The following is a 17,007-nucleotide window of genomic DNA, read 5'->3' on the forward strand; positions in this document are numbered from 1 at the left end:
TTTCTGCATTGGTCCTTAAGACTTTTTCCTACGTTCTGTTATGATGGACGTGTCCACCCAATTTCACGTTGATCTGTGAAATTGGTGTCGAGGGCTACTTTTTTCTAACCTTAGCAGAATTTCACCCAAAATGGCTTACTTCCAGTTCAACTTTAGGCATGGGTCCTTGAGACATTTTCGTGCATGATGTTATGGCAGACTTGTCCACCCAACTTCATGTCAATGGAAGAATCTGGTGTCCTGGGCACATTTTTTAAATTACTTTCCAGAGGGAGTGATTTTCGGGTGGTCGTGATCATGCGCTTGCTAAAATTTTTAATTAAAATGCATTTTCGGGCATGTTGCGGCACCCGAAAATGTGATTCATTGTTCAGAACACAGCAATATCAAGAGGGCCTTGGACTCATAAACAGCAGCATGCACAAGTGAACAACTACGTGGTCACCTCAGATGTCAGCATGACCCTTGAAGGATGCCTTTCTCCCAAGATTAAAAACCCTCTTCCCTACCCACATGACGTCTTCCCCTCAAGGTCTCATAGACATGATGGGAGTCCAGTTGACTTCCTCTAGCGCCTGATCAATTTGCTAAATGAGAAGGTGATCAAGAGCTGCCAGAGTCGCCACATCCGACTGTCACATCCGATCTGTTGCGTAGACCATCAGCGAGCGACGCTCAGGACTTGCCAGCCTCAAGTTGAAGATCTGACACGCCTACACCGCCTTCATCTCAACACTCCTTTTGTCTCTCTGACAGCACAAGTACAAGTCATTGAGGCAAGGCTGAGAGACAAGCAATCCTTGTTTCTTTGTGTCAAAAATAAATTGAATCTTCCATTCATGCTCGATTTAGTTATACAGTGGTGCCTGGAGGTACTTTCAAGTTTTTCTAAATACGAGACATTGCTTGGCCAATCTTTAGCTTTGTCTTGTGAGCAAAAATAAGAGACACAAGCGCTGTATGGTGGCAGTGAACTCAACTCACTCCACAACAAGCAGCAGATTTGCAGATAGTGAACAATTCTTCAGCTGTGTATTGCCACTCCAAATTGAAGTCCAAACTAAACCAAGACAATGAGATGTTGTGTATTGAAAAAATTCCTTATCCTCTGAGAAAAACTGAGTCGCTTACAGTAGTTGTGAAAGTCTTCTTCATTTGTTTTCATGACTGTATTATTCTGCCCCTGGTGGCCAAAATGCACAGACTCGTATGAGTTGGAATGAATTAATCATGATGCACAAATTGTTTCTTTACATTCTATTTAATTATGTTACTACTATATGTTTTACAAAATACATATTATAGAGTGCTATTTTCCTTATTAAAAAACATTACAAACATTTTTGGGTTGTTTTTTTTTGGGCAGGCTGGAATGGATTAATGGCATTTCCATTCATTTAAATGGGAAGGCACGATTTGAGATACGAGTAGCGCAAACCACACCTTGGTTGTTCTCTTTTATTATATATATATATATATATATATATATATATATAGTATTTATTTATTTATTTACACAATACTGTGCAATTTTTCTTTATTAATCAACATGTAACAAAAAAATATTTTTGGGGGCTGTGACGGATTCATAGCATTTCAGTTTAAATCAACAATTTTAAATGTTATAATGTTTCTCAAATAAGAAGCTCCGTGGTTGCCAGATTCAGAGCTGGACAGATGCGAGCCCAGCTGGTCAAGGGGATACGATGGGGGGGAGCCGACGCTAACTGTAGGTCAAACAAGAGACAACCTAACTTGATGGATGTACTTGGAATGATTGCACGCGCACACACACACACAGGCAAACACACCACCCCTGTTGCGCTCTATTTGCTCCCTGAAGTGTCCGAGCGCAGTTTGGAGGCTTGTGACTGGACGTCCTGCTGTGTTTTTAACACGAGACCAACATGGCTCCCCGGGATGGCACCATGTGACCATTAAAATTACACATTTCAATTTATTTTGATTTGTTCCACATATTAAGCAGAATTAAATAGCCAGTGGACATTTTTGTCTTGCTGCGTTGGCCTGTTACCAGTGCCTTTAAGCATTTGTTCAATGGGCATTTTTTTCCTGTGTCCTGCACTTTTATTGCCCCATCCTGTACTGTTTTTCCACATGCCGCATTGTCTTTAAGATATGATAACCTTTCTTAGTCCCACAATGGGAAAGCTTGCATTTTTTTCCACCTGGCACTTTCTTTCTGCAACCTGCACTTTACGCCGCATCCTGCACCATTTATCTGCATTCTGCATTGTTTTTCCCCACACCCTGTACTGTTTTACCCCATCCTGCAATGTTATTCTCACATTCTACACGGTTTTACTCTGCATCCTGGATTGTTTTCCCCATCCTGCACTGTTGTTTTAGTATCCTGCACTGTTTTTCCGCAATCCTGCACTGTTTTTCACTATCCTGCACTGTTTTTTCTGAACTCAAAACTGTTTTCCCCATCCTGGACTCTTTTTCCTGCATCCTTCATTGGCTGGTTTGCCTCCTGAACAGTGCTCCAACATCCTGCACTATTTTCCTCCCATCCTGCACAGTTTTCCCCCATCCGCAAAATTTTTTTACCCCATCCTGCACCTTTTATCCTCCATCCTCATCTGTTTTGTCTGCATTCTTCAGTTTTTACGCCATCCTGCACTGTTTCGTCCATATCCTGAACAGGTTTTCCCCCATCCTGAACTCTTTTGTCTGCCCCTTGTACTTTTTTTACCCATCCGGTGCACCATTCACACTGAGAGTTGTTGAGTTAAAAATGCCATGAAATGCTACTTTAAGATAACGAGTGGGCCTATTCCACAAGATGGACCACCACCGTAGGGGAAGCTTTGCGATTGTGTGCGGCCTGCAGGGATTTTTGTTCCATTTAGTTTTTTCCTCACGACTTGAGAAAAGTCATTAAAATAGTTTCTTCCAGTGTGACCAAACAGATTAAGAATGTGATTCATTTTGGAACTTGTTAAAACAGATGCAGTGTGATCTCACGAGATGGGATATCTCTGCTCTGATATAGAATATGACACTGTTTTTTTTTTATACTTTACAGTAGGCAATTTATATTTAATACAGATTCAACTCAGTGCTATCTTTAAAGTAATTTCCTTTGTTGGTGTCCACCTGTCTTCATGTTTCTGACCAGGGGCTGAATGTCTTCTCACATCCGAGCATACCTATTTTTCATTGGCCAATGGGGCAGCTATAATTGAGCAGTATGAAATCTGCCTGGCAACAAGTGGCTGCAAATGTTTAACTTGAGCAGGAGGAAAAATTAACAAATGTGTTGCAAATGCAGTATCGCTAAACTAGCGAAGCGACATCAACATTAAGTACTGTGGCTAGCATGAGTTAACATCTATTTTCATACTGCTGATAAAAGTCTGAGCATATATTGTATATTTATAGTAGCATTTCTTTGATTTTTACAAGCTTAACATACTTTATTTCTACATTAAATTATGTATGGTATCTTAAAGCATCGTACCATTACGATATAATGAATCAGCGACATAGAGACCCCATATGAAGATATTTTGTTATATATAGTTTTACCCCTACCACATAAATTTAACTCATTTAAACTTTCTAAAAGACACTTTTTAAAGTATTCCCTAGCGTCTGTTGTCACTCTCTCACTGTCAAGAAGGAAAAGAAGACTCCTGCTTGCCCACTTACGAATAATGAAACGAAAGTCCGCTATCTTAATGCTAACATATAATCTGAAACACCTTTAGACCAGCTAACGTAAATTAGCATAGGTTAGTAATCGTCCTCCTTAACTTGTTGTTAGGTACGCTGCATCTTTTCCAGGAGAGCTAAGTGCTGACCGACGTGTTGTGGCACAACGTGGTACTGGACTGAAAGCACAGAACTCTAAATTTGGACTTTCCATCTTTAGAGGTTCAATGAATTACTATTTTTGGTCGGGTTTCCCCCCCCCCAGTGATACCGTATCAGTGTGACATAGAAAACTTTCCTTAAACATAGCAGACATAGTGTGACGTTTTTTTTTTTTTTAAGTCATTAAAAAGTTCTATTTTACCATCATTTGAAAGAAGTTATGGTTGGGGGGTGTGAGAGGCTATTCCTTTTATAACATCCATTAAATGTAGTGCTGATGTTTAAAAATAGCTGTTGGTGATTTCAGAGCCATTTAGTCGACAACATTTCCATATCAGCCGCTGCAGACTTGCTCTGAGCTTGTCAAAGATTTATATTTCACTCCTTGACTTATAAATGACTGTTTCTCACAAACTATCAGTGTGAAACTCAGGACAATTCACAGTTAAAACGTTGGAAACGTGGCAGCGGTGCATAATTGAAAGCATATTTGCTGCAAAAGTCCTAAATCTGTTCTAGCGCGGGGATATTTACAGCCTCTGTCTGATGCCCATTCTTGTCATTTAGCCCGAGTATTAAGACAAACTCAATAATGACGCCAAGTAGGTCATTGTAATGGCCAAACTGGATTTTTATTTTTAGCATATTTTTCATGTTGAATGCCAAACTGCCTGTGCACTGGAAATTCACAATGACTGAAAATAATCTGTCCTGCCATAAAATCGAGAGATGTTGTTTTGCGTTGTAATTGGACATTTCAAATAGTGTGCACTGAGTCACTCTGATTTCTGGATGGGGGGGGGGGGACTCAGGAGAGGTTAAACACATGAAAATGTTTACATAGAAACCACTGAGCCACGCGTGGTTGCACACTGCCACCGTCTGGCCTGTTCATGCAAAAAAAAAAACACTCTCCACTATTTTCATACACATTGTCTTTCCTATGTGTATGCATTCACAAATGGTAGAATATTTGACTCTCACTTGTATGCAAAAATAGGTATATGTTAACAATGTATTTAAAAAATGAGAAATACGGTCCTATTTCGATTTTTTTTTTCAATACAAACAATACTTTCTTTCAAATATAGGATTTTTGGTGGGCAACCTGCTGCAGATAAAGTAGCTAAAGTTAGCATGTATTCAAATCACAAACAATATAAGAACTATAGCATATTTATAATTATAAATAACATGTTTTAATGCAAATATAATAATTTGATAAACATTTTAATGGTGGCCCTAAAAAAATCCAGGTCACCGTACAAACAAGTACAACAATTACAACAATGGATAAAGGGATAAATAGAATTGATATAAATCATTTATCTGAGAACATAACTTATTTTGTAGTTATACAGTTTATATAAATTGTATAAATTAACCATATTGTTTTTCTAGTTTCCATTGTGGTTAAATGTAAGCATAAGCATGAGGCTCTGTATAATTTTGAGTTATTTTCTTAATATTTATGACAGTAATTTTAATGAATCAAGGGCAAATTAAATTAATTAAAATAATATATGTTTAATAATATAATATTGAGATACATTCCCCTCAAAATAGCTATTGTTTATTATTGAGATTTTTAACATCCATTTTTAAAAGGGTTAAACCTGTGACGCATGTTGTCACAGGGGGTTGATGTCACGTGTTCTAGCATTTTCTCAAATATATAATAAAAATTACTTTATATGATTCTTATTGTTTGTTATTATTATTTGTATTCATTTTTTTATTATTTACATTTGAGAATATGATATTTGTCATCCATAGTCCATCGCTTAACCCGTAGGGATTAACCTGTGTTTTTTATTTTCTTAACCTGTGTATTTAATATAATATTGACGCTAGAGTGACGTCACGCATGTCGGCAGCGTCTGGCCAATCGGGAGAAGCGAGTGGGGCGTTCCCTCCGGCTTCGTTCTTCCGTGCTGATAAGATGCACAACAAACGCTTCGACCCAACCGTATGACGGCCAATTCCGCAAATTAAAGAGCGACAACAAGGGTGAGTCTGTATGGAACGGATTGCCACCGTACTGTCTCTAAATAACAAAATAACATTAAAAAATAAAACCATCAATTCCAAAAAGCAGTTGTAGTTGACGCATTGGCGTATATTGCGTTTGTTTTGTGACACTCAGCAGCTCGATGTCAGCAGACCGTGACGACATACAGGTTATTATGTTGGTAAACGGTATACATCCAACATTTACAATTGCAAAATGTAACCTACAAGCTAAGTGAGGCGTTGGTAATGATTTTAAAGCTGGCGGTACTTTGTGTTCCCGATCGTGTCCGAGCCTTGTGTAACAACAGCATGGCGGCCTGGGCCAAAGCTTCACGTTGTACGTGCAAACTCAGGCGGGGATGCCAAACTCATTTTTGCCGTGTGCCGCATCGTAGTTATTGTTCCCCTCAGAGGGCCGTTGTGACTGAAATCATATAATCGTGACCTTCTGCAAATGACTATGTTGTCAGTAGTTTTAAGATGAAAAGAAATGTTCATTTTACTCAAACGTATACCTACAAATGGCAAAATTAGACAACCTGACAGCTAGAAAACTCAACAGTTGTATAATTGTCTCATCATATTGAGCTACAAAGCAAATTGATGGTTAAGTTTTGAACTTGGACGTCATGGAAAATTAGTTCAGGTATGAGTAGTATTGTAGAATTTATTTTGAAAAAAGGTTTGGTAGCAAAAATATGCAATATGTCATCGTTATTAAATGTGAAGACAGACAATTTTGGTACATATTTTGGCAAGCAGCATTAAGTAGATGCTGCTACATAAATTAATGTGGCAGGCCTCGAGTTTAACACGTGCGATCTGAAGTCATGCATGTGTAATGGTTAACCACAACACACTCCTAAAGCATCTCTCTCACAACAACACCGCAATGATGGCAATTATTAACCTTGTGGGGGGGGGAATGAACACTCATTATTAAAAACCATGTTCATATTCCATAAACATAACAATTTAAGCCTTCAAAGTAATGCCACTCAAGGATGGCCACAGGATTTTAACATACTGCAATTTTAGCACTCATACTTGTGTATGAGATACACATTAGCATTAATATCAACACTATATATTAACACTATATTTCATTTAAGAGTCTCAAATACTATTTCTTTAACATTCTTAACTTTCGAAAAAGAAGTTAACCACATAAAAGTACTAAAACGGGCTTAACATTCCTAGCGTGTATAACGTACACTAGGGTCTTATTTCACGCAAGTTCCTGTGCACAACTTGTTGAGGCCGCTCCTCCTTTTGGAATAAGTGTCGACAAAAGCCAACGAAAACGCAAAACACAAAAAATTAACCATGTAAAAACAATTAAGTCTTAGCTTCACATTGATAACGTGTAAGGTGACACTGAGGTCTTATTGATTTGATTCTACATAACTTCCCATGTACCTAATTCTCTTAAGATCCCTTGTTGAAGCTGCTCCTTCTATTTGAATAAGGGTCACCAAAAAGGCCCCCCCCAAAATATGCAAAACATGAAGATTCAATCCTTTGGTTTTGTGCGACTTAAGAGGCACATTTTACCCCGATAAGCCATATTTTAGCATTCATAACTGTCGTACGAGTGTAAAAAGAAGCAAGCTAAAAGTCAAGTGTAAAGCCGCTAAACGTAAGATGAAGGCAGAGTGCGAAGGTGTTTGTGATGCAGATGCAATTTTTTTGACATTCCTAACTGTCACACAAGAAGTTGACCATAAATATGATAAAACAGTCTTAGCTTATGACGATAACGCAAGAGTCTTGCTGATTTGAATTTGTGTAACTTCTCGTTTAGGCCCTTATTAGGCTATTCGTCCTTCAGGGAATAAGGGTTGCCAAAAAAGAAAAATGCAATTTTGTAACTTTCTTAAAAGTCACACAAGAATTTTAACCACTTAAAAACAACAAAACAGTCTTAGCTTCACGTTGGTAACGCATGTTGTGATGCTCGAGTCTTGCTGATCTGAATTTTTCGTAACTTTGTACTGTATTTAGCCCATTTCTGAGGCTATTCCTTTTGTGCAATACGGGTCGCCAAAAAAAGCACAAAACAAAGCCAAACACTTTTTAAAAAAAAATTTTAATTTTTTTTTTTTACTTGTCACAAAATAAGTTGGTTACACCAGTGACTTATTTGAATCCACGTTACTTCCAGTGTACCTCATCTTCACACATGCTCATTCTTTTGGAATAAGGGTCACCCAACTTTTGAGAATTTTGAAAATCAACACTAGCCTCCATTTTGTAGACCATAATTGAGTATAATCACCTTAATAGTGACAATGTGCATGTGTTTTGTGTCTGGGAAATAGTGAGGGTGTCAGCTATGGGGAAGTCCCAGTCACTGCTGGCCAAGCACAAAGACGACAGTCAAGAGGTGCTGACGCAAAATAAGGACGAGTGCGGAGAGACGCCAGCGCAGGAGGAAGCCAAAAACGGCGACGTGTCGCAGTTTCCTTATGTGGAGTTCACCGGTCGGGACAGCGTGACCTGTCCCACGTGTCAGGGCACAGGTCGCATCCCCCGAGGTAAAAAAAAAAAAAAATAATAATAATAATTCTTCCAAACTTAAGGCCTTTTCACAGTGCACTTGGCAACACGCAGTGCGCAGTCGACTTTCCCATTCATTGTGAATGCGCTGAGGGGGCGGGACCACGGAATTCCGCGGCGCGCAAGTGCAGAGGGCAGCTGACCTGATGCAGTGCGCCCTCGAATGGAAAAAATTACTATTTGAGAGCGGTGACATCAGAAAGCGCCTCAAATAAGAGAGAGGCTGGCTGAGTCATTTGAAATCATTGATTTCTGATTGCTATTTTGGCGGACTTATACTGTAAACGGCAAGGGGAAAATGGAATAAATCTTAACAAATGCGATGTCCCACTATCCTGAGCTTTGGGACAGTAGACAAATGATATACAGAGACGTCTCTGCAAGAGGCTTTCAAACTGGTCCCTGCTCAGCCTGACATACAAATTCAAGCGTTCGTTGTGGAATTATAGGTCACGGACGAGCTTATAGTCTCAGAGATCCTGCTGTGAAAGTAGTATAGGATGCAACTATTTTTGATTTTTTTTTCCCCCTCCTGCTGTGTCACCTCCTCCTCCTTAGAAAATAAGCAAACCCAGAGAAGAGGCAGAGTTTTACGATGCTTCTCAGACAGTTGAAGCATTTAAAAGAGAGTTACTTGAACAAATCTATTAGGCTTAGGCTATTTTCAACACTTTAAATTGGTTAATAATGCGTAAAAATAAGACTTCGTGTGGGCAGGCCAATAGTATCGATTAGTGAGGAGCTGAAATTCACAACAGGTGACGGATGAACCGCCAAAGAGGCGGAGGCTCGCTGTACATCATATTTAATGGTCTGTGTACCTCTGCTATACAATATCTGCTTTTATTGTTTTTTTCTAATCATTGACCAGGTCAGGAGAATCAGCTGGTGGCTCTGATTCCCTACAGCGACCAAAGGCTGAGGCCGAGCAGGACGTGAGTGTTTATGTACTGATGACCGATCAAAAGGGTCGTCGACTTTGTCTGAGTTCTGTTTTGTCTGGTGTGCAGGAAGCTTTACGTGACCATATCGGTGTGCGTGTGCCTACTATTGTCCAGCCTGGCCGTCTTCTTCCTGTTCCCCCGTACCATCGATGTCTACTACGTGGGCGTGAAGTCGGCCTATGTGGCCTACGACCACGAGAAGCAAATCATCTATCTCAATATTACCGTAAGATTGTCCAGCTGTGTTACTGCACTGTGTTGGAATTTTCCCAATGAGCCCGAGCTGGAACCAGCTATGATTGGCGAGTGATTCCCAACCACGGTGCGGGACATTTTCCTTTCACTAAATTGGCAGAAAATTATCATTCCCATACTGGTTTCCCAAACTTCAACGCAACTGCTTTATTTCACTGTCATCACATTTGTAGCATTTTTGGCAAAAGAATGTCAAGGATGTAAGATAGCGAGTATTAAGCCAAATTATTGAAGCATTGAGCATTTGAATATTTGTTTTTGTACTTTAGCAAGAACAAGTTACCACATACTCTATATATACACCCTTCAAATCAGTGTTGGGGGTTTACAGCCATAATCTCACACATGTATTCTCCTCTTCCCTCCAGAATACTCTGAACATCACAAATAACAACTACTACGCCATATCAGTCACCAACATCACCGCCCAGGTGGAGTTCGCCAAGACTGTGATCGGCAAGGCCAAGTTCAACAGCAACAGCACTGTCATCGTACCTCTGGACCAGCGACAGGTCTGTAATGGTGTTCTTTAAAACACAACAAACATAAATGAGGTACCGTCAACCCTCGTTTATCACGGGGGATACGTTCCAAACTGAATGTTTTACTCCTGCCACACGCTTTAAACACATTTTAACTGACATTTAAAACAGACGTTTTCGCATCACATTGTAAATATATTTCAACACACAAAAATAAGCAAGCAGTGTTGTCTACTGTGATTACTTCTAGATGGCAGTAACTCCAACGGTATGGAGTTAATCAATATTTATATGCTAATACTGTACATTTTGTATTTATACTAATGAGAGGTGCAACAATTAATCGATTAATTGACAACTAATCAATTATCAAGTCAATGATTTTTAATAATCGATTCATCATTTAGAGACCTTGTTTAGCTTAAAATTGTTAAAATCGTCTGAAATTCAGCCTCAACAGTAAATAATTATTTATTATAACGATAAAGCAGTAAATATTATTTGTATTAATATTTACAGACTGATTATCTTTGTGTTTCATCAAAATAAGACATTTACAAACATCTTTTACGTTGGAAAACAATTTAACATTTTGGCCTATTTTCCGACATGTTACGGACCAAATCAATAACTGTATCATAATCAATTCATGTTTGTGTATTTTCTGTATATGTCCTGTTTTTGAATAAAGGGCTAGAAGGTTTTTTTTCAATTTGATTCATCGAAAAAATAATTGACTGATTAATTGATTATTAAAATAATTGTTAGTTATAGCCTTAATACTAATGCAAAAGATGTAAAACCCCATTAAAAATCTGAATCAGAATCATCTTTATTTACCCAGTATGTCCAAAAAAACACACAAGGAATTTGTCTCCGGTAGTTGGAGACGCTCTAGTACGACAACAGACAGTCAATTGACAGAGAACACTTTTGAGACATAAAGACATTGACAAAAAACAGTCACTGAGCAATAAAGGGTTGCTAGTTATCGGTTAATGCCGGTACATTTTTTTTTGACAATTGTGCAAAAAGATGCAGAGTCCTCTAGCACTTAGAGCAGTTCGAAAGACTAATATTGCAATAGTCTGGTGCAATGACCATTGTGCAAAGGGCGCCGAGACTTCAAGCGAGTAGTGCGATAATCTGGGACAATGTTGATATTGTGCAAATGTTGCAGATGCTACTCTGGCATGAGTGGCCAGTATTGGTCAACAACAGATATGCAAATAGTGCAGCGTGGCGAGACTACTACAGTGAGTGCACGAGTAATATATCATAGGCCCCACCGAAATGTGACAACAAACTCAAGTAAAAAAATTGCCAGCATGTTGGAATTGTAGGTTAGGTGTTTAAGAAGTTGATCGCAAGAGGGAAGAAGCTGTTGGAATGTCTATTAGTTCTCGTTTGCATTGATCGGTAGCGCCTACCTGAGGGAAGGAGCTGGAAGAGCCGATGACCGGGATGCGGAGGGTCCGTGAGGATTTTGGACGCTCTTGTCTTAGTTCTGGCAGCGTGCAAGTCCTCAAGGGTGGGTAGGGGGGTACCGACAATCCTTTCAGCAGTTTTGATTGTCCGTTGCAGTCGGAGTTTGTCCTTTTTTGTAGCAGCACCAAACCAGACTGTGATGGAAGAACACAGGACTGATGCGATGACCGCTCTGTAGAACTGCCTCAGCAGCTCCTGTGGCAGACCGTGCTTTCTCAGAAGCCGCAGGAAGTACATCCTCTGCTGGGCCTTTTTGAGGACGGAGTTGATGTTAGTCGCCCACTTCAGGTCCTGAGAGACTGTAATTCCCAGGAACTTGAAGGTCTCGACGGTTGACACAAGGCAGCTGGACAACGTGAGGGGCAGCTGTGGCGAAGGATGCCCCCTGAAGTCCACGATCATCTCTACAGTCTTGAACATGTTCAGCTCCAGGTTGTGTCGGCCGCACCACAGCTCCAGCCGCTCCGCTTCCTGTCGATATGCAGACTTGTCACCGTCTTTGATGAGGCCGATGACAGTGGTGTCATCTGCAAACTGGAGGAGTTTGACAGCCGGGTGCGCTGTGGTGCAGTCGTTCGTGTAGAGAGAGAAGAGCAGCGGAGAAAGGACACAACCTTGGGGCGCCACAGTGCTGATGCTGCGTGTGGATGAGGTGGCCTCTCCCAGCCTCACATGGTGTGCCCTGCCCATCAGGAAGCTGTAAATCCACTGGCAGATGGCAGGTGAGACGCTGAGCTGGAGAAGCTTGGAGGAAAGGAGTTCAGGGATGATGGTGACGCTCTTGAGGTGATCGTTAGCAGTGCGGCGTTCGTGTTAGCTTGAAGCGGAATATAGGCGCCAGCCAGAATGAATAATGCAAACTCACGCGGAGAGTAGAATGGCTTACAGTTCAAAAAACAGCGACTCCAAATGCGGGCTGCAGTGTGTGCTGAGCTCCGTGACGTCTGTACACCATTTTTCGTTGATATATAAGCATATTCCGCCGCCTTTTGTTTTCCCCGATAACTCCGTGATGCAGTCTGCTGGGTGAAGATGAAAACCAGGAAGCATGAAGGCGCCATTGGGTACAGCCTCACAAAGCCAAGTCTCCGTAAATCACATGGCGGCGGAACATCCTAAGTCTTTACTGGTATTTATCAGAAGATGAAGCTCGTCCATTTTGTTGGGTAGGGAGCGTACATTCGCGAGGTGGATGGACGGAAACGGCAATCTGTATCCTCTCTTGCGGAGTTTCACCTCGATGCCGGCTCGCTTCCCTCTGTGGCGTCGCCTCCGTTTCCATGCGCCGAGGACCGCGGTCGCTGCTCCGGTGAGTAACTCCGGGGAAAAAAACTGAGCGGATTTGCGAAAGTTGGTGAAAGAAAGTAAGGAGTAGCCTCCTTGATGGTTAGCAAGTCTCCCCTTGTGTAAATGAGTCGTGTAATGTCTCCAAAGACGAACGAAAAACACAAAAACAATAATAGAGAGCGCGTAACCGAGGCCACCACACTGTTAGGCGCCATCTTGAATCACTATAAAATGCAGATTTCTCAAGTTTAGGAGGGATTTCCTCGGCTGACAAATATCTACATTGCAGAAAAATATCTGCTAGGACAGGGACAGACTGGTAACCAAACCATAATTGGGTTGGGTTTAATTTTGAGTGGTTTGTCTTGCTGAGTGGACTACAGTGCCCCATCTATTATAGCATCAAAAAAAAGAACATCAGTGCCATTAATCTGAGCAACAAAAGAGTCTATTTCAAGTGATTGTCTTCTTAGTGTCTGCATTTCCATCACATCTATTTTTTCATCAATTTACCTGCTGTAAATGTAAATCCTGGCTGGCGTTGGGTCGCAGTTTACCTCGCATAGCATCTTCTTTTCGACTGACACTTGACAAATCCAAACCACGGCAGTTCAGAAGAAGCCTAGCCAATCAGAGGCATGTTCATTTGTGAATATGAGACTTCCTATACTTTATTCATTCAAGCCATTTTCCGCCACGTTACGGCTGTGACGTCATGGCGAATTGTTATATTCTGACGTCTGAAGGACATAGTATCACGGATGACCAACGTGGTCAAAGAAAAAACGAGCCTCCACCGCTCTCTAGCAGTCTAAACCAACAATCAATGACTGTACAGCACAGACTTCCTATATTATGCCATGTGACAACTGCTCAATATGTATAGCAGAAAGGTTTCTGCAAACTTTGGACTGGACACAAACTGCTTATTAAAAAACACAAAGTAAAATCTAATCTGCTCACCTTTGAACCATAAATCAAAAATAAAATTCTGTGTTTGTGTTTTACAGATTGACTACACAGTCCCCACTGTCATTGCAGATGAATTAAACGATATGTTGTAAGTAGACGTACCTCAACGTGTATTCTGTGTACTATGAACTTTTGTCAGAAGACACTGACGTGATATCTTGTTGTCCACAGTGACTACTGCACGCTGCAGTCCATCAGAGTGCACAACATGGTAGTCATGATGCAGTAAGTTGGACTTGATTTTACATCTATATGTATATCAGATTGCAGTTTATAACATTACTATAAAATATAAAAATGTTTATCAAATAAAAAGTTGATAAAATTAGCGCTAAATCAGCAGTAGTCAGTGACAACAAGCCATGCGGCTAGAGTTCACCCAACGCTGCATCCAACAAAACTAGGACGACGGACATTTCTGACAATGATTATAAATAATTTCATGCTATATAAGAAAGGCAACTTCTGAGTTTGTTGTAAAGGAACTTGTTTCTCTGGACTGAAGGTGTCTTTTTTTCCCCCCCACCAGGGTGACTGTGACCACGTCGTACTTTGGCCACACCGAGCAGGTGTCCCAGGAGATGTACCAATATGTGGACTGCGGGGGAAACACCACGTCCTTGCACGGTCACGTGCAGGTCTTGTAAGAACAACACAAGTCCAACCTTGGAGAGCATTCTTCTTACCAAGAAAGGTGAAATTTGGTACTTTCTTACACAATTAAGCAGCCGGTGAGATGTATTTAATAAAACATCTACGTTACGGCTGCTTGTTTGCTATTAACGGTGTGGTAAGGCAGAGTAAAGTACTTGGTAAAAAAAAAAAAAAAAAAAGTTATTTTAACAATAAAAATGTGTTTTAATAAGTTTGCACATGGCACACTCCAACTGCAATGTTTGCCGTGTTTTTTGAGAGCTGGTCTGGACCACTAAAGTCCATGGCACTGTCACCTCCCAGAGGTACTTGTTTAAGCGCAACAAATCCAACTTTTGGAATACTTTATTTTTGAATAAAAAAAAGTCTGTTAACAGAGAGAGGTACTTCTAGTTTAGTTGATACGGCATATCTTTGAGTGTTCTTGAAAACTGCAACATGGACTGTCTATTTTGCTGTATTTTGACATTTTCTGTCTCAGCTGGGTTTTTTTTAATATTATTTCAACTGTTTTAGCATTTCCTTGGAGTATGATTTTAACACAGATGTGATTGCATTAAAATATATCTGATACTTTTCCAATTAAAGTAGGAAAAGGGATGTCTTTAAATTCACAAGACATTGCAGCATTATTTTTAAGTGTGTAACTATTAACTTGGCTTCCTTCCTTATCCCTGCTCCTTGTAACTTGTGATCCATTTTGTTAAATATACTATAATTGGATTTGTTAATTTGCGATTAAAAAGGAAAGTCATAAGATGGAGAACATGAGTTTTGCATGAAAGAAGGCCCAAAAATAAAATTGTTCTGTCATTTCTCTGTGTTGTATTCTCTGTAGACTCCAGGAGGCGCTGTAGACCATGAAATTATTATTTCCAATGCTGTGACGGCACACGTTTTTCCACGTGGTTCGCCTACAAAACGATGATTAAACATTTCCAATGCAAAGTCGGTTCAGTACAGCCAACTACTCATCACATTCAAGATGCAGCATTGACTGCTAATTATTTTGTGAACAAAAATACAGAAAATGGATGACTAGTCTAAACCAATGATGCCCAACGACTGTGCCACGGCAAATTAATGTGACATTTTTGTATGGTGGTGTGCCAGGACATTTTTCTAACGTAAACAATGTGCCTCACTTCAATAAAGGTTGGGGAACATTGCTCGAAACTTATTAAAGAAAATGAGACGATGTACAAACGCAACAAAATCGATGACTCATAAGGAACACTCCAGTCAACAGGTAGCAATCCACGGCAAAGTGAATGGAAACTCAGCACACACACAAATCCTACAAGTACATAACTTTATTAGATTTGTTCAAACTCCCAGTAGTATTTACATGCCACCATGTCCAAGTTATTCCGACGACTTTCTCGACCTAGAAACCGCGGCAATCATCTCTGGAGCATCGTGATATGTTCGCATCTGTTACGCTCGTCAAAACACCGGCCAGCTCACTTCCTGTTTCACAGACTGCTCCCTGCAGCACGGGAATTCAACAGCCCCGAAAAAAAACAACTGTATATCGGTCGAAACCCCCAGTTACTTAAAAAACAACTGCAAATACAGTAAATCCCCGTTTGTTGATTTGAAAGTCTGCGACACAAGTTGACAAGTTTTGTTAGTTTTACGCCTTCCACACACTTTAAACACATTGAAACTTGCATTGAAAAGTAAAAATGACACATAAAACAAAAGAGAATTAAACATTGTATATTTAAACACCAAAATCTTCAAGCAAACCATATAATTTAATCTTGTTTTCTAGCTTGATGCTAACATACTGTATAATGGGAAAAGCCGTAAACGGACTAACGGAAAATAGACGTCACAGTAATTTAAAACCTTCAAACAAGTCCTACTTTATCACACGTGGAGCAGTGGACACATTTCAGTGCATTTCTCAAATCCTATGCTAAATATGTGGTTCAACCAAAAAACACAAAATATAACTGACAGCTGCCAAATAACCTGACAATAAAATCCTTTTTTGTCAGCCTTGATATTTTGGTTTTATTATTTTACCAAACTACTGTAAAAACGCAATTTCTATTTAGAGGCTACAAACAGATGTATACATTATTAATCATGTTGGGTAAATTCAGGTAACATTTATTTAAACCTAGCGTTATTCAAATTACACATTAAGATTGACACAAACAATAAAGCAATGTTTTACCAACCTGTTTTGGGGCTCAAAACTATTGTCACATGAACCAACTGCCAAATCACACTGCTTTTGTCCATTTTTAGTTATAAAAAGGCATGACGTGAAGTGAAAATGTGACCTGCAACCTTCTAGGGAGCCCCCATCAACATTCTCCGATTGACTGTTGTTGCTGTTCCAGCTGACCTCCACTGGCAGGTCATATAGGCCTCAAACTGTGCACTCACTAATGACTTCTCCACATGTGCGGTCGTCTGCGTGAACTATTTTTCTACTTATGACGTTCCCCAGAACACGAAGTCTGAAGTGTTGAATAAATGCACTGGTAATCAAT

At 40.1% G+C, this 17,007-nt stretch overlaps 1 protein-coding gene across 1 annotated transcript; it reads left to right on the forward strand.

Annotated features, from left to right (window-relative positions):
• The first annotated feature begins 5,770 nt into the window (after window positions 1–5,770).
• tmem106ba (transmembrane protein 106Ba) lies at window positions 5,771–15,313 on the forward strand. The gene is made up of 8 exons (XM_061674804.1): window positions 5,771–5,853; window positions 8,178–8,393; window positions 9,287–9,350; window positions 9,426–9,585; window positions 9,983–10,126; window positions 13,882–13,931; window positions 14,015–14,068; window positions 14,373–15,313. Exons 2-8 carry the CDS (start codon window positions 8,192–8,194, stop codon window positions 14,488–14,490), a joined length of 792 nt encoding a protein of 263 aa, XP_061530788.1. The 5' UTR covers window positions 5,771–5,853; window positions 8,178–8,191; the 3' UTR covers window positions 14,491–15,313.
• The last annotated feature ends 1,694 nt before the right edge of the window (window positions 15,314–17,007 follow it).

Source organism: Phycodurus eques, chromosome 4 (assembly GCF_024500275.1).
Source record: "Phycodurus eques isolate BA_2022a chromosome 4, UOR_Pequ_1.1, whole genome shotgun sequence".
NCBI lineage: Eukaryota > Metazoa > Chordata > Actinopteri > Syngnathiformes > Syngnathidae > Phycodurus > Phycodurus eques.

Bases quoted from the DNA above. Each gene is read 5' to 3' on its own strand.
- tmem106ba (XM_061674804.1), top strand. From the start codon at position 8,192: ATGGGGAAGTCCCAGTCACTGCTGGCCAAGCACAAAGACGACAGTCAA. The intron at 9,586-9,982 runs GTAAGATTGTCC...TCTTCCCTCCAG, and splicing joins TCATCTATCTCAATATTACC to AATACTCTGAACATCACAAA. The intron at 14,069-14,372 runs GTAAGTTGGACT...CCCCCCCACCAG, and splicing joins AACATGGTAGTCATGATGCA to GGTGACTGTGACCACGTCGT.